This window comes from Canis lupus, chromosome 21, assembly GCF_003254725.2.
Source record: "Canis lupus dingo isolate Sandy chromosome 21, ASM325472v2, whole genome shotgun sequence".
In the NCBI taxonomy this organism is placed as follows: domain Eukaryota; kingdom Metazoa; phylum Chordata; class Mammalia; order Carnivora; family Canidae; genus Canis; species Canis lupus.
In genome coordinates, this window is record NC_064263.1 from 51,185,418 (window position 1) to 51,204,343 (window position 18,926).

The 18,926-nt window shown below is 40.8% G+C and overlaps 1 protein-coding gene across 1 annotated transcript; it reads left to right on the forward strand.

The window, feature by feature from the left end:
- The first annotated feature begins 1,966 nt into the window (after positions 1–1,966).
- On the forward strand, positions 1,967–18,926 carry MS4A7 (membrane spanning 4-domains A7). Its single transcript, XM_025459869.3, is given in 8 exon segments — positions 1,967–2,127; positions 6,223–6,382; positions 10,788–10,922; positions 12,345–12,401; positions 14,130–14,336; positions 17,691–17,792; positions 18,744–18,793; positions 18,795–18,926. Coding segments are annotated over 7 exon segments (732 nt in total). The 5' UTR covers positions 1,967–2,127; positions 6,223–6,235; the 3' UTR covers positions 18,829–18,926.

Below are 18,926 nucleotides of genomic sequence, written 5' to 3' on the forward strand. Positions count from 1 at the left end.
TTCTAGCCCCCCTTGTGGATGGAAATGGCAATTCCATTGTCCCCCTTGTGGATGGAAATGGCAATTAAGACATGAGACTTAAGAAGAATTTTGCTGAAGATTCTTGGAAATGGGTCAATTTCCTGTTTAGGTGCTAACCTTCCTCTGTGCTATCTTCCTTTTGCCTCCTGGTGGGGGAGCACCCAACTTGCTACTACCATGCAGCTTCCATGAGGATGAAATTCTACATTGATTATGGATATCTGAGCAGAAAGAGGGAAAGGAGGATCTCGAATGTCAAAGAATACAATGAACTATGCTCTCCTGAATAGTCTGCATCTTCTGTTTCTGGAGAAAAGAAATCTCAGTCATCTCTGTTCCAGATTGTAGATCTGAGATATACTTCATGTAATAACTTCAGGGTCTGTCTGGGCCAAGGCGGGTGGGAAATTGGGAAATCGCTAGACTTTCACCCTTGAAGCAAATTTAGTGCCGTGAGTCATTTGCCATCTACAGCACCAGGACTCTGAGAAGGGCCGAGGAAATTCTAATCAATACACAGGAGCAGGAATATAGAGTAAATGTAGAAAAACTACACATAGAGACCAGAGATCAATCTAGACGTGAAATGAACTTTTCTGTAAAGGGGGTTGGAGAAGGTGTTGGGAAAAGAACACAGATTTTTCTGAATTCTAATATACGTCAGACTTATGCTGGGCATGCTATATAGACTTACATATATGACTTAACATACGACTAAGTCCTCACAAAAATTCTGAAAACATTTTTATTATCATATTATATATGAGAAAATAGGTTTTCCCACAAATTCCTTCTCAGACTCAGAAGAGGTGTAAGAGAAAGCTCAGCAACCAACATCCTTCTTTGACAATTTGTTCAAAGCAGGTCGCAGACCCAGAGGAAGGTCTGGACCATGAGAGTTTTCCTCAGTGATGATGATGATGTTGGCCATGGAGATGAAGATGATGACAAAATGATAGACTGTGGCCCCGATGAACACCTGGACCCAGCTGCCACCAGGACTTGGATTCTAGTCCTAGTTCTTCTGCTGACGTGATGAGTGATCTGTGTTAGGCTCTTTCAGTACTGTCACCTCATTTGGAGAATAGACTATTGGACTAAAATTCTCTCCAAGCATTTTATGAGTTTCTTAAACACCCCCGGCTTAGATTCGCTCCTTTCTCAGGGAAGCATCTGCTTCAGACCCTCATTCATTGCATCCTTCCCCAAATGTGCCTGGACTTCCCTGAGCACAGAGTCCTTAGGAAGATATGAAGCCAGAGAAGAAGAAGTACCCAAGAGAAGAAAGAGCTACCCAAAGCAGTGACAGTTGGGCAGCAAGTCCACATAGGTTGCTTTCAGTTTGCCAAGAGCCTGGGGAATGGAAAAATAAATAAATTTTCCCAAATCCAAAATGAACATCATTGCTATCCCTAGTTACTGAGCGTCTGTTCTTTGTAAGCTCTTTGCTTCCTTGCTCTTTAGTTGTCCCAACAGCCAACAGTGGGAGCATTATTACTCATCCCTCTTAGTAGACAGAAAACTCGGTCTAAGCTAAACCAGTTGACATGCCTAGAGGAATGGGGGAAATGAATTGCATCTGGGATCGTGCAAGTCACTAGTCTTCACAAGCTCTTTATTCTTTTGCATTTCTTGTAATCTGTGTCAGTTTTCAGACCTTGAAACTTAGAAAGAGGAAGCAGAGGTACTTCTCCCGCGTAGATGTAAGTACAGCGAAGCTCATGTCTTGTGTGATCACAACTACTTCTCTGAGAATGGGGCAGGAAGGCTCTGGGGGAAATGAATTCTAATAAGGATCATGTAAGTCACTAGTCTTCACAAGCTCTTTATTCTTGTGCATTATTTGCATTCTGTGCCAGCCTCCAGAACTTGAAATTTAGAAAGGGGAAGCCAAGATAAATTCATGCATGGATGTAACCACAGCAAAGCTCATGTCTTGTGTAATCATGACTACTGATCTGAGAAAGGGGCGGGAAGTCTCAGAGGCTGGAGGCCAGAGGAGCAAGGTCATTCTGGCAGGAATGACCAGTAGGAAGTTCTGGCTGAGAGTTCCCCAACAGAGAGCTGGCCGACCCGCTACCCTCACAGGACTGGGCTGCAAAACAGGTAGGCGTCTTGGTTGGGAAGCTCAATTTTGGGGGGAGATGACTGTTCTTGGAATAGCCAGCCAGGAATCAGATTCTTATTCTATCTTTCTTCTGAGCACCTGCCTGGCCAATGAGGCAATTCCCTGCTCTGGTCATGGTGTACCCACTGTTAAAATAAGAGAACTGAGTGACACAATCCTTAGGTTTCCTCTAAGATTTGAGTTGATGATTTTCTACAATGCTCTGCACAGAATGTGCTCTCAGAAAATACTGTGCGATTAGACTGGATCCTGCATTAGGACCCATTGTTCCATTCGACTTCTGTCATATAAAAAATTGTTGCATGCAGAGCAATTGTCCTCTAAGCTATGATTTGTCCCCAAAGTGGAGGTTTTAGAGATGTCTGGAAAAGTTGTGGGCCATCCTAAGTTTGCCTCTGCTTGATGGATGTGGAGGGACCAAGCATCCCTCTCAGACTGTGGAGTCTGGGCATGATGGCATCAGTCTGGAGTCTTCCTGTGGAACCATAAAGAACGCTGGCGCCGCAGGATTCCTTCTAAGAAGTAGCACTATGTATGTCGTAGCCTTAAACTGCATAAATCCACTTCTAAATGTTACTCTAAGGAGATAACTGAATAGGTGAGGCAGCACAGAAGTGCAATGATGTTCACTATCCATAGCATTGTTTATAATAATAAAGAGAGAGAGAGAGAATCTAAATAACCGTGACTGGTTAAATGAATCTTGAGACATCTATTCATTTGAATACATTGGCTTTTTTATTGTGGTAAAATATACATAACACAAGATTAAGCATTTCAACCATTTTTAAGTGCATCACTCAGTGGCATTTAGTACATCCTCATCCTGTGCAACCATCCTCAAATTGAACTCCAGAACTTTTCCTTCCACAGACTGAAGCTCCACGCCCATTAAGCACTAACTCCACACTTTCCTCTCCTCCTGGTAGCCATCGTTCTTTCTGTCCTGATGAAATTTTGAGCTCTCCAGGTGCCTTCCAGAGTGCAATCGTACAGTATTTGACTTTTTGTGACTGGTTTATTTCACTGAGCATATTGTCCTCAAGGCCCATCTATGCTGTATCATATGTCAGAGTGTAGCATTTGGCTTTTGAATTTAGGATTTTTATTACCTACATTCATTAGCATCAGACGTATCCACAGAATAATGCTGAGTGCGAAAAGATTTCTGGCTGCCGTGGATGGAATGATTCTGTTTAGATAGAGCAATGAACGTGTGGAAGCACGTTTAGAGAAAGAGAAGGGAAAAAATGCAAGAATGCAAAGGATATGTAAAAAACGGTAGTTATTGCACGGAAGTTGAGATTTAAGGAATTTCGTTTTCCTCTTCAAAATGTATTTCTTTTTTTGATCTGTTTGCTATGTTATACACTTTTCTAAACAAAACAGTTAAAAAATAATAAAAGAAAATAAATGTACATGGTATCCGAGAGTATTGTAAGCGTCCCAATGAGGCTTCCACGTCCTAGCCTTGGGGCCAGAATCAAGTATATCCTGTGGTCCTTGGGTATGAGGACTGAAAAATATAGGGAGAAATCCTATAGGAAAGAATCTAGGACTAGAGACTTGTGTTTTTAAATCCTTAAGTTGGGATTTTATCTATCTATCTATCTATCTATCTATCTATCTATCTATCTATTAGTTTTTTGCTGTGGTAAGAATACTTAACGTGAGATCTACTCTCTAACAGATCTCCAAGTGTACAGTACTGTATGTCTAGCTATAGGCCCAGCGCTGTGCAGCAGATCTCTAGAACTTATCCGGCACAACTGAAATTTTATACACATTGTACAGCAACTCCCCATTTCTTCCTCCCTAGAGCCTGGCAACCACCACTCTAAGTCTTTGCCTCTGTTAGTCTGTTTCAGATACCGCATGCAAGTGAGTCGCTCAGCATATGTCCTTCTATGATCAGCTCATTCACTTAGCACAGCATCCTCATGGTCAGCCTCACAAAGGAGGAACTCCTGAAATTTGTGACAATGTGGGCGAACCCCAAGAGACCAGGGACTAAGATTAGAAAGAGGAGGGGTCTACTTAGCACATTCGGGGTTAGTAAACTGCAGGAATGTGGCAGAAGCCAGTTTACCAGAATATGGGAACAAATGTCTAAGGCCAGAAATGCTCCTGTGAGTGAATATGGAGCTGGAGAGTGGTAGTCAATGGACTCGGGCTATGAGGGAGGGAGGGTAGAGGGGCTGAGGGTTGTGTGTGGCTAGATGGGCATGTCCACACCTACCAGGGATATAGAGGAACCCTGACACCACAAGGCCTGGGTTCAAATATTGCCTCCATCATATGCTAGATATATAATCTTGTGCAAACTATTCATCTTCTATAAGCCTCATTTTCTCTCTTTTTTTTTTAAATTTAAATCCCAGTTACTTAACATATAGTGTAATATTAGTTTCAGGTGTACAATTTAGTGATTCAACAGAATTGATTTATTCTGCCTTTTAGTTTGGTTGATGTTTTCCTTCACTGAGATACAAAGCAGAAGCTTTCTATCTGATGAAGTCACAATAGTTCAATTTTGCTTCTGTTTCCCTTGCTTTCGGAGACGAGCCTAGTAAGAAGTTGCTACGGCTGATGTCAGAGAGGTTACTGCCTATGTTCTCTAGGATTTTAACAATTTCCTGTCTCATATTTAGGTTTTTCATCCGTTTTGAATTTGTTTTTGTGTATGGTGTAAGAATGTGGTACAGTTTCATTCTTCTGCATTTTTTTGTCCAGTTTTCCTAACACCATTTGTTGAAGAGATTGCCTTTTTTTCCAATGGAAAATCTTTCTTAATTTGTCAAAGATTAGTTGACCATTTGTTGTGGGTTCATTTCTGAGTTCTATGTCTTGTTCCATTGTCTATGTGTCTGTTCTTGTGCCAGTACCACACTGTCTTGAACACGACAGCTTTGTAATATAACCTGAAGTCCAGAACTGTGATGCCTTCAGCTTTGTCTTCTTTTTTCAATATTACTTTGGCTATTTGGGGTCTTTTGTGGCTCCAAAAAATTTTAGAATCATTTGTTACAGGTAGCTCTGTGAAAAATGCTGTTAGAATTTTGATAGAGATTGGATGGATTTGGTCAGACAGTTTTGCAAATACCAGATAATAATAATTATATTTGCTACCATGTATTAAACACTTTCAATGTGCCAGGCTAAGCACTTGTGTATTTCGTATAAAGAAAATCACTTGAATTTATAGTCCTGAGTTTCTAATGAAAAAAGTGGAGTTAATAACACCTAAGTTGTTATAAATATTGGAGCTACTATGGCCCTAGTGCGTGGAATTTAGCAGGATTTATTTATTTATTTATTTATTTATTTATTTATTTATTTATTTATAAAGAATTTATCCATTCATGAGAGACAGAGAGAGAGAGAGAGAGACAGAGACACAGGCAGAGGGAGAAGCAGGCTCCATGCAGGGAGCCCAACACAGGACTCCATCCTGGGTCTCCAGGATCACACCCGGGCTGAAAGCAGCGCTAAACCACTGAGCCACCTGGGCTTCCCTAGCAGGATTTAAATAAATGTTCATATAACAATTATTGAGCTAACATAGGCAAGGGGGTCATTCATTGTGGGATGAGAGCAATACAAGAAAGAGATGTGAACTGGGATTAATCACCATCTTAATGGAAAGAAAACAAGACTATGATGGAAGACTGAGCAATATAGTTACAGCATAAAAGTACAATATTGGGACCTGTGGTACAGGGATGCACCGCAAGTGGAGCAGAGGTACACAGGTACACAAGGGAGGCTGGAAGCAGGGATTGTTGGAAGGACAGTGACATGGATACTCTCAAGGCTGCAAGGCAAGTTCTATGTGAATTGTTCACCTCTCCATTGTGGGACTCCTCAAAATGTTTAGTTTTCTCCCAGTGACATGCTTTCTGCCCACAGTGAATGGACCCAAGCATGCTGGCCTTCCAATGTGTCCACTGCTTCCCACATTCACCTTTGTTCCTAAAGGACAGGTCACCCCTTGGACAATGGAGAAAACCTTAAATGGTTTCACATCTTCAAGTCAAACTTCGGGTCCTAACTGAGTTCACTGCCTCTTCCAGCATCGTCAGCACCATGCTATCACAGCTGAAGACCAAGGGAATCTGTGACTCTTCTACTCCAAATGGAATTATTGTCCTCAAAAGAGAGAAACCTAGACACGGCTATGAAAAAGAAGGTAATCCACAGAACAATCTGCGGAAAGAAGCTACAGTCCTTGGAGTAAGTGGCTGTCATTATAAGGGGGACACTGGGGAAAATACTAGGAATGTCCTCAGACTACAGATCTGCAGTGGATCTGGAAAAGTTCTTTCTTTCTTTCTTTCTTTCTTTCTTTCTTTCTTTCTTTCTTTCTTTCTTTCTTCTTTCTTTCTTTCTTTCTTTCTTTCTTTTTCTTTCTTTCTTTTTTCTTTCTTTCTTTCTTTCTTTCTTTTTTCTTTCTTTCTTTCTTTCTTTCTTCTTTCTTTCTTTCTTTCTTCTTTCTTTCTTTCTTTCTTTCTTTTTTCTTTCTTTCTTCTTTCTTTCTTTCTTTTTCTTTCTTCTTCTTCTTTCTTTCCTTCTTTTTTTTCCCTTCTATCTGACTCCAGCCTCTTTGGGACATGAAATGGGGCTTTAAGGGAAGACTCTACCCTCCTCAGGCCTTTCTGTAAACTAAAACCACTAGGTGTCCACTTAAATCTACACAAGGAAGTCTCCTGTAATTTGTTTTTAATATAATAGATTTTAGATTTAACCACGTGATTTTACTCAATAGGATTAAATTAGATCTTTCCATTTTGAGCTCATTTCTTAACCATTTTGAGATGAGACAATCTGGACTAACCTCATTGTACATTTTCTCCTTCTTTGCCTGACTGCAATGCATCAAAGCGTTCACAGTCATAATCCTTCATATCTAGGACTTTAATTCCCACATGGCTCTGACTATCCCCTTTTAAGACCTAACTCCTATTCCTTTCCAACTTTGGAAACCTGTCTAGTTGTGGTCTCTGGAATTCAGAGTCAGTGAACAGCATGATCCTCTTTATTTCCCAATTTGTTTCTCAAAGGTCTCTTTATTGGTTGTGCAGACAGAAACCCAGCTCCCAGGGGCACTTTGTTCACTGTGGCCCTCGCTTCTGGGCAAGGAAGTGAAAGTAGTGTCTCCTTTGTTTCTCGTGGACACTTCCAGATCAATCTCCTCCTCTCAATCTCTAAAAGGTCCTACTTCAGAATCTCATGTCACCCAACTAAGTAATTCACTCTCACTTTTTTTTAAAAAAATGTATTTGAAAAATTCTTGAGTACTGGAAAAAATTATTACCTCAAGTAATTTAAACAGTCATGAACTTCAAAAGGTTCCGTTAGGTAATTCTAATATTAGGAATAATTGAGAATTGATAGGAGAATTAAAATTTCAGAAGACAGTTTAATTTAAAAATCTAAAAATGATCCATGTTTTAGAAAACAGCATTAAATGATGTATTGGCAAATTTTGAAAAGTGATCATTCTTATAAAAATCATTTGAGGAATAGGTTGCCTGAAAATCAAACCAATTAATGTTTCTCATCCTCCTGTCATTTACCAATACTCACTCCTTAATTTACTTCTTCCAACAGTAGGTTCCGTACAGACTTGCCCTGCTCCCTACAACCTAGCCTACGTGTGGCCTAGAATCACAAACACATTTCACTGTGTGCTTCGGCAACCAATAAGGGATTCTGTGAATACACTCATTCATTCATACATTCAGCTGTCATTTTTGAGCACTTTCAGTGTGCTGGCTACTATTTTACACACTTGGGATAATAGGTCAATGATAAGGTTAAAAGAAAAAAAAAGAAACAGAGCTCTATTCTCAAAGTCCTCTTGCTATACAGAGGAACTCTGGGTCATTGCCACTTTTATTACTCCCCTGAAACTCCTAATGCTTCTTCCTTCTCCATTAATTTCCTTGATTCCTAAAATACTGAGAAAATTGAGGCAATCTGGAGAGAATGTCCACAAGCTGCTACACGTCTGCAATTACATCTGTGCCATATATTTTCCTTCCCCTCCCCATTACCAATAAGATGGCCATCTTCTAATTGAAGATTATAACCTTCCTTTTTGTGCAGTAGATCCCATTCCTTATTACTTGTTCCATTAATTCTCCCTATTCCCTCTGCACTTTTTTTTTTTTTATCAGTTCCATGAGCAGAGAATCTTACTGTGATTTCTCCCATCTTGAGAACTAAAGAGTAGAAACAAATTATTACTTCACGTGCTACTGCCTCACTGGCTACTTGCCTTTCTAGCAACACTCCTTTAAGGGACAGGAAGTCAATGTTTCCAGTTTCTCTTGAATAATATTCTCTCTTTAATCACATCCAATGGCATTTGTCCCCTTTGCTCCACATTAGTAACCCAATTTCTGAATCTCTGTTGTTTATGTTCTTGAACTAAAGAAGTGTTTAATGCAGCTGACTACTCTCTCCTACTTGAAACATTTTAACCACTTGGATTTGTGGACTCTACATTCTTCTGGTTGTCCCCCTTCTCTCTTGGCTGCTCCTCTTAAACTCCTTTGTTGTTTCTATGTATTTCCCAGATCCTATATTTGGAGTGGCAGCTTAGTCATTGATCCTATTTTGCTTCTGTATCTGCTGCAATGGTGATCCCATCCAGTCATATAATTTTAAATATTATCTTCCCTAATGACTTGGAGGGAAAAAAAAGACTATACCCCTTACCTGGCTCTCCTCTTATATATCCAACAGCCTATGTACATTTCCACTTGGTTATCTTCTAGATATTTCTCCCCTAATCTGCCCCAGACTGAAATCCTAATCTTTGTCCCCAAACCTACCCCTCATACAACATTTCCCAGCTCAGATCAATGTCAATTCCATCATTTCAGATGCTCAAACCAAAACCTTTGGACACAACCTTCACTCCTATGTTTTATAATCCACATTTAAAGTGTTAGCAAATCCTACAGGTTTAATCTTCATTGTGCATCTAGAACCCAACTACTACTTACTATCTCCACTGTCAACATGTTCTTTCAAGTCAACATCATCTCACCTGTGAATTACTGCAACACCCTTTTTATTGATCTCCCTGCTATGTTTCCTTATAATCTTATCATCTATTCTCAATGCAGCAGTAGAATGATCTCCTGAAAATACAAATTGCATCATGTAATCTCTTTGCTCAAAATTATCCACTTTGCTTCCTTTTTCACTCAGAATGAAAGGTTACATGGTATGCCTGAGTGGCTCAGCAGTTTGGCGCCTGCCTTCAGCCCAGGGCGTGACCCCCGGGTCCCAGGATCGAGTCCCACATCAGGCTCCCTGCAGGAAGCCTAATTCTCCCTCTGCCTGTGTCTCTGCCTCTCTCTCTTTCTGTGTCTCTCATAAATAAATAAATAAAATCTTAAAAAAAAAAAGAATGACATAGGTAACCAATGTTACCCTGTGTCAACATTGGTAAAATAGCCTACAAAGCCTTACAATGGTTTGTACCACACCGTCAGTACTTCTCGGATCACATTTCCTACTACTTTGCTCTTAACTCATTCCATACTTTCCAAGGAACATATCTTTAAAGGACATAATAATGGCTAGTGGCAGTGACTTTCACTTGCTTCATTTCCCTGGTGCTAGCCCACAATAGCTATTTAATAAGTATCAGTTGTATGAATGGTTGAATTCTCTTGGCTTTAGGTTATTTCTCCCATGTTTCTATCATCTTTGAATTGCATGTGCATTAAACAGCAGGTTTGAGTGTGGGTTCTAGATCAAAGCAACAGGGCTAAATCCTAGATCTTCCACTTGATTATTTGTGTGGGTTTGTACAAACTATTTTAACTCTTGGTGCCCCATATTTCTTATCCATAAAAGATGAGTTGAATAATCAGAGTTTAGAAAGTGTTCAACAAATATAGAGTATTATTATTATCACTGGTGATCATGAAAATAGTAATTATTATTAAAATCCAATTATGATGAACATAAGATGAACTATGACACTAGAGACTTTCTACTCTATTTTATTTCAACTGAAATTGAGTCCTTTTATTAACTCTCTTGATAAGTTTGCTTTCTACATCCATCCAACTGGGCTACTGTCCAGAAAAATTTTCCTCCATTTGCTTTTCCTAGAACAACAACAAAAAATTGTTCACTATATTTTTCAAAATAAAGTCAAAATGCACATATCATCACTCCCTGACTTGTTAGTTTAATAATCCTATCAGAAAAGGAGCGGTTAGTTATACATGACTTTCTCTTAGAGAATGCCTTCTGGCTCCTTCTAACACATTTTATTTTCCTTTTAATTTGATTTAATTAATTTATTTTTTATTAGAGATATATTGATTACACAAAAGTGTAACAGGGGAAGCAGGAGAGGGAGAGACAAAATCTAAGCAGGCTCCACACCCAGCATGGGGCTTGATCTTACAACCTTGAGATCATGACCTGAGTTGAAATCAAGAGTCAGATGCTTAACTGACTGAGCCACGCAGGCACCCCTTTTTTTTTTTCCTTTTTAATATGATAAATTATAACATATTTTATACTCTATAATCACAATGTACATTCAAGCAATTACTTTCATCTGTTCAAAGAATGTTCCTAGAATTTTCTTTCTTGTCTCTTGTAGATTATCCAGATCCTGTGTTGCCTGTTGATTTCAAGTTTGGGGGCCATTTTGGTTTCTGGTCCCTACTCTTCCCACGTCAAGCCAACAATTTCCACCATTTTGATGTCTGGGTACCCATTTGTAGGAGCTCTATGTGTGAGTAGAGTGGGTTCTCCAAGAAAGAACATGCTTTTTAACACTAAGTAGGTGCTAAATGACTCCCAAGAGGTAGGGAGAGAGGAGAAGGCAGCCAAGCCTCTGACTTTCCCTGTGTCATTAAGTTCCTATGTCACAGTTCTTCAACTCAAGAAGAGCACCAGAGGGGCCTAAACCCTCCTCCTGTGTCACCATCCCAGGGAGTGGCTGGTTGGGGCAGGCGGCAAGAGGGTAATACAGTGGGCATACTAGTACAGCATTTCTTCCCTGGCCTCACAGCCTACCACTGGAAAAATGGAAGAGTTTTCACTTTTTTTCTGCCTTTGATAAGGCCATTGGATTTCCTCCAGTTTAAGAACAATCAAGTAGAGAGTGAAAAGGTCATTTTTAAAATAGAATGAGCACCACTGGTAGATGCCATAGGTTTGCAGAGAATTAAACTGGCAATGGTATAACTCGTGGGAAGCAAGGACACTTATATGTTTAGAGGAATCTTGAGAACTTAGAAAACTTTTTGCTGCTTTTTATCTAAATACTTATGGAGAAGCACCTAGTAGATCATTTTCTTTGGAGATAGCCAGGGCCTAGTCATGCCTCTCACTGAGGGCCACTTATTTGTCCAAGTAGTAGAAAGGAGAAAGAAGTGCACGTTCTGGGCAGATGGATTCTACCAAAGCACCACGTCTACACGCACAAAGCCTTTGTGCAAACACAAACTGCGGTGACGTAAGGAAGCCCTGTCTCCAGAGCATAACTTGTCCTCCTATCTCTACCTGGTCAGTAGCTGTGGCTCCCACACTCCCTTGCCAAAGGAAGAAATGGCCACTCTGGACCCCCCTTGTGACTACCCAACCCCCAAAGGCACAAGCTTAGCCAATGCTTTAGCATCTCAGAGCATTCTCCCTCCACAAGCTGGATCCTTAACAGCACTGGGCTCAACTACTGACTTCTGGGGCTTTAGGATGAAGGGATCTTCACATCTGTCCCTGTACTTCCTACCTTTCTCAGCAACCAGTCTAACTCAGGCCCCTACAGCAATGCTTGAAGCTCACATTTCTGTAGCTCCTTTCCTAAGTGCCTCTGTTGGCCGCTCCCATCATCCTACCGCTTCAAGTCCTTGGTCTCTTTCTCTCTTGTAACTCAGTCCTGCTTTCCATCCATGTGCACCTCCTCTCCAGGCCGCCTCAGCTCATGGTGATTTTTGCTAACATAAATCCAGATCCACTGTGTATCGGCCCAGGCTTCAGAGTCAATGTAAGCATCCAGAGAGTGGAACTCAGGCCTCTCTACCAATATGGACCCACGCCATTCCTAGGCTATCTCTCTAAAAGTTTTACATTACTTCTTGATTGATGGATAATAACATGGTGGCCACATTTCCACAAGACAACTGAACTGATTATTTCTCTCTTTTTTGAGCAGTTTGCCATTACGGGATCCCTCTGCATTATTTCTGGGAAAAAGTCAACTAAACCCTTTGTAAGTATGAGAGTTATCAAATCTCAGCTCATTGGGGAAAAAAAGGAACTTCAGAGTTAGTCTCGTTCAAAGTTTCCATTTGACAACTTAAGGAAATAGGGCTCCAAGCAGGGGAGAGAGCCCAAGTTCTCACTGCTGGTCCACTGGCAGAATGGGATGTAAACATCAAATTATCTGCCTTCTAGACCAGTGCTCTTCTCCTACACAACGTACTCCTGGGTCATATTCCAAGCTTAGAGCAGATTTACCTCAGTTGCTTAAACAGTAGAAATATTTTAAATATACTATGGAGTCTTTATAGTTTGTTATCTTGGTCCTAAATATAGTAAACAACCATCTCAGATAGAACCTAGAGATCTTTTTCTGGAAAAACCTGTCTCATAATGAGTCAATTTCCCTAAATGGCAAGGTCAGAGGCACAGGGATGTAGGCTTAGATTCTGTAGATCTAAGGAATTATCAGACTGTGGCCAATTTCCTGACAAAGGTCACAAATATGTGGTTGGGGCCTTTGATCCTCTCCATAACAACACTCTCCTTTCCCCTGTCACAAGCTCACAAAGATGACTTAGGGAAAAGCCACATCCTGACTCAGGAAGGTCCAGGGTCTAGTTAGCTATGGATGAGGGTACATAATATGGGACACGTTCCTGATACTTGAAGCTAGAATATAAACCTAAGAACCAGTGGACAGAATTTTGAAGAGTTCATCTCACTGGATGGAGTCAGAATTCTGGACTTGGAACCAGGATACCTACACTCTTGTCCAAGCTCTGTCACTGACCAATTTGTGTGCTTAAAAAATTCCTTCCTTCTCTCGGCTTCAGTTTTCTCATTTATAAAATGTGGAAGATGAACATGTGGATCTCACAGGTGGTTTCCCAAGTGTCCTGAGTACCCTAAAAAGGAAAACAATACTTGGGGTGACCTGGCACAATGTGGGCTCTACACATAGGACACAAGAAAATACGTGGGCTCCACGGCTCATATGGCAGCTCTGGGCAATGGCACTGCCCAATCTTTCTGCTCTTCCTTCAGTAACTCAGCACTTGAAGCCACATAGCTACCAAGCCCAGGGAGAAGGGGGCAGAGCAACCATCCTCCCAACACATGGCATCCTACAGTGATATTCAAATAGGAAAGAGCATGTGTGGAGAACCTGGCACAGAGTCTAGGACATCAGTGTCTTTACAGAGGAACCATATTCTGTGAGAACCCTTTACCCCAAAATGTAGAATGTGACCCAGCATGCGGCACATTGGCGCATGTGGTTCTCAGGCTTGATCCACCTATAGATAGATATTCTAGCTCCTCCAGTTTTCTCTTTTAAGGAAAGAAAAGCCATAGATTGGTCTAGGCCCTCTGAGAAGGTCTTAAAGTGGAAGAATTATTCTAGGGCTGTGGAGGAAGTCAAGGACTATGCTGGTAGTGGCTTGAGCAGTGCCATGTCTGTCTTCAGTGCTGCCGAGAGTCAAGGATCCAGAAGCCCTATGCTGAAGAAGGAATTGCTCATGCATTCTCTCACTCAACAGACATTATGAATTATATCAGGTGACTAGATAGTGAAGCGGGATACAGAGGTGAATAAAACACAGTCTGTGCTACCAGAGTATGCGGATTAGAGGGCAAACAGGCTCAAGGAAGCACCATTGCGGTGCGATGGATAGAGGTATAGCAGCACCACTTGCTGCTTCTGCCATGAGATCCCCATGCAGAACTTCTTTTTCAGGCCATGAGCAGCCTGACCTCAAACGTGGTGAGTTCTCTCGCCGCTGGAGTAGGCCTCTTCCTCCTTGCTGATGGCCTGGTAGCCCTGGGGACTGTCTCTCAACGCTGTGACTCAGAAAGGGAATATCTATCCTCCCTGCCTTATTCGATGTACTATTACGCGATATATGAATTCAAGGAATGTCTCCTGGCTAGCGTCAGTCTGACGGTAAGTAGTTTCAAACTCAATATCCTGTCATATGAAATCTCAGCTTCTCTTATTTGCATAATCTCTGGTTTTGCAGCAGTTTGTACTTTCTTGATCTGAATCCTGGAAGCAGACATAAAAAAAAAAAATGTGGTTGAATGAGTCCTGTCAGCAGATTGTAAAATACAGGGGATGAATTGTGCCAAGTCAAAACAGGAAATCAAGAAGGGCTGTGGGTTCTAGATATTTCTCCTCTGGTAAGAGAAATAAGCAAAAATAAACTACTGGGACTACATCCAAAATAAAAAGCTTCTGCACAGCAAAGAGAACATCAATAAAGAGAAAAAGCAATATACTAAATCTGATAAGATATTTGCAAATGACGTATTCTATAAGGGTTAATATCCAAAATATATAAGAACTTATACAACTTAACACTGAAAAAAACAAATAACCCAATTAAAAACAGGCAGAAGGCATTAACATATATTTTCCCAAAGAAGACATACAGATGGCTGACAGACATGTGAACAGATGTTCGACATCTCTTATCATCACGGAAATGAAATTCAAAACCACAATGAGATATCACCTCATACCTGTCAGAATGGCTAGTATCAAAAAGATAAGAAACAACAAATGTTGGTAAGGATGTGGTGTAAAGGGGACAACATGCACTACTGGTGGGAATGTAAATTGGTGCATTTCCAGTCATTATGGAAAACAGTATGAGGGCTCCTCAGAAAATTAAAAATAGAAATACCATATGATCCAATAATACCACTACTGGGTATTGACTCAAAGAAGACAAAAATACTAGTTTGAAAAGATATATGCACCCTTGTGCTTTTTGCAGCATTATTTACAATAGCCAAGCTATGGAAGCAATTGAAGAGTCCATTCACAGATGAATGGATAAAGAAGAGGTGGTCAGCAGTCTTTCTTACATTAAAAAATAATCCATTTTCAATTGGTTTAGCTCTCAGGGCGCCCCCCTTTGTTGAGCAAGCATTTTCCTCCTCACAGGCATAAATATCCCTCCTTATTTGAATTTGATTTGGGATTGATGTAGCCACATTAAGTTAGCTATAGAACTTGGACTTTAAGCCCAAACACATAATTACTGCACTTTGGCCAAGCAGGTCTGGCAGAGGGAGAAGGGGATGGGAGACTGCCCAATAGATTCCACTCCTAGCATAAATGCCAGCATCTCTGGGTAGCATTTTCTTGCTACTTCCCCGCCCCCCACCACCACCACATGGATGGTCATCACTTGTTCATGATAAAAATCCTGACTTAGTCAATCCTCTCTATACAGTCTCGTAATTTTAAAACCACAAACTTTGGCCTTTTAAGAAGAAAAAAAATTCTTCCCTTGTGACTCCTCCAACAGGAGCCAGGGAGACAAATATAATACCTCTTATTCCCTTCTCACGGATCCCAGAAAATGCGTGCAAGTTTCCGGACTCACAGCCTCCTGTGAGTCTGCCTATGTGACCCAGAGGTTGTCAAAAGCAATCCCTTTGATCTTGGAGCTCATGGAAGTGGAAGGGAACAGAATGTTAGAAATATGTGTCAGGAAGCCCAGGAGCTAGCATAACCCTGGTGCAGGGCAAACATCAGGCAAAACCATGAGGTTGAGGGAGACAGCCTCCCTGTTGGGATATTGAGGGTTTAACTCCATGAAAACTACTATCAATACATTAAACTGCCTCTTGCTTTCAGACAACCAGAGAACTTCCTGCTAAATCAGATAAATCACATAGGACTGACCCCAAAAGCCCACTCTTTCTTTATCAATACAAAGATAACTTAAGTAACACATAAAAACATTTTAAATATCTATCTGAAGTTGAAGAAGGAAGGAAGGGAGGATGGAAACAAGGAAAAACTCACGGAAGAAGGCATCTTATGTTCCAGGAGCTAAGAAGGATCCTGCAGCCAGGTAACCAAACAAGAGCTAAGACCAGAAAACCAGAGAAATCTGGATGGGAACACAGGTGTTTCAAGCTGGGTTATGACATTTTAATGCCCATGACAAATCTGAAGTTTTTTAGCCCCCCCCATTGAGCGCTCTGCAAAAACATTAGAAGCAGAGATTGAATGTTTATTCTATTAATGAAAACAAGACAAGGAAAACTCTGCCCAACATCTCACTAAGCTTTAAGAAACTCCACCCTAAAAGTTTCTGGGATGAATTCATCTCACCAAACCATGTGCAGATATAGACATTATCCAATTCCGAAATTACATATAAAATATAGGAATCTCAAAATACAAGGATTAACTTAAAGTTTGTTCTTGGGTCTGTGGAACTCCTGAGGTTCTCTCAGAATCAAACCAAAAAAAAAAAAAAAAAAAGAATCAAACCTAAAATTTCCATCTAAGGAGTCATCCATAAACCCAATCCATGTTAAAAAATTCTCCCCCCCCATGTACTGACATCATCTGAGAATAAAGATATTTTGAAAAACATTAAGAAAAAATGGAGAACCGCAGCAAATGGAACAAATATGAAAGTTAGTTGCTCAAGAATTGGAGGTTATATACTAATTTCGAAGACCATAATAAAAATATATTTTAAATGATATAAAAAAGGAATTAAAACCAAAATGAAAGAACATGACAGTAAGAAAAAAGGAACAAGTAGATTTGAGAAAGAACTATACAGTATGACTAGAAATGCAAAGCATAATCTTTGAAATTAAAAGTTTAGCAGATCAGTTAAATAGCAGATTCAACATATCCAAAGAAATAGTGAGATGAAACTTAGGTCTGTTTAATCATCCAGAGCATAACACATTACAATAGAGATCTGAAAATCTTAGTGACAGGTTAACAGACAGGGAGGGCGCAGTGAACATGTAATGTGAGCTCTGAGAGAATGGGCAGGGTGGGGGGGAGCATGCGAAGAGAAATAACTGGCAAAATTTCAGAATTTAAAAAAATTCGGGGATCCCTGGGTGGCACAGCGGCTTAGCGCCTGCCTTTGGCCCAGGGTGTGATCCTGGAGACCCGGGATCGAATCCCACATTGGGCTCCCGGTGCATGGAGCCTGCTTCTCCCTCTGCCTGTGTCTCTGCCTCTCTCTCTCACTGTGTGTGTGTGACTATCATAAATAAAAAAAAAAATTTAAAAATTCATGAGATTTCAGACTGAAGGCATGAATGGAGACTGTTTCCGGATAAATAAGAACTCCACACTAGAAGCATCATAACAGTAAAAATGACTGGAGATGAAGGCAGGGTTACTCCCCGGCTCTAAGACAGAGCTGTTGCTGCTTATTCCCTCTTCTGTCTACTGCCAGGGCTCAGCCTTCGCCTCTCAGTCTCCTCTCTCCAGTCAGGCCCCAACCATCCCTGGCTTGATTCACAGGGGCTGCTGGTGGTGATGCTCATCTTCACTGTGCTGGAGCTCCTGATGGCTGCATATGCTTCTACTCTTTGGTGGAAACAGGTGCACTCCAACAACCCTGGGGTGAGTACTCTGACATGTCACCTGGCATCTGCTGGGTCCCAACTTTGAGCTATAATGATCCCGGTGTCAGAAAGAGGACTCAACTATGGGTCAAGAGGTTCATTGTAGAAGGTGACTTTCGTAGTGATGAGAGAGTTCTAGGAATGGGTTTCTTCATGATGACACTGGCATCCGGGTACCTTCTGGCCAGCAGGCCAGTTAGAGAATTGCTTAATGTGGAGTTGAAATGGCTTTAGAAATCCTGCCCCAGGACACCTGGGTGGCTTAGTTGGTTTAGTGTTTGCCTTTGACTCAGGTCATGATCTCAGAGTCTTGGGATCAAGCCCCAAGTCAGGCTCCCTGCTGAGCAGGGAGTCTGCCCCTCCAACCCTCCACTTGTGCTCTCTCTCAAATCAATAAATAAAATCTTTAAAAAAGAGAGATCACTTCCCCCAATCCCTTATAAAAGAATCAAGGCTTGCATAAAGTCACATGGAGAATGAATGATGCAAACAGGCTGAGAATGAAAGCTTGCATCTCCTCCCTCTTCTCACAGACGCAGCCACCTGCCTCCCTGGATTCTCCATGGCCCCATTCCCTTGTTAATGTGATAAGATCTTACTGGGGCATCTCTGATATGTTTATGTTTTTGTGCTTTCTTCCTTACCTCCTCTTAGGGCATGACTTTACAATTTAAAGATCCTTGCCTTTCTTGTAAAAGCCGTAATTTATTTTTTAAAGGAAGCTATTTAAAGGGATTGAATAAATTATGATTCAGTTATGGTCTTAGTAAATGGTAGCGTGATCAGCAGATTAAAGAATGAAATTTGTTTGAACTATTGATGCAATCATACATTTTGGTAAAGGCTACTACTGTACCACATATGGGGGGAATGCATTCTAAAATATGGGTCAAAGAAAGCCTCCCAAATCAGACTTTAATAACTACTAATACACTTTCTTTTTTTCTAGAGTGCATTTTCCTTGCCTCTGTCACTAGGTCATATCCAACAGGCCAAAAAGCTCTTCCAGGTCATGGATAGGAGTAACACCTTAGAAGAAAAAGGAGGAGAAATCCAGAGCTCCTGGAAAAGTGTGATTAGACTTTCCTGAAATTTCAACGACTTAGACACCAAAATAAACTTTTAGAAAACA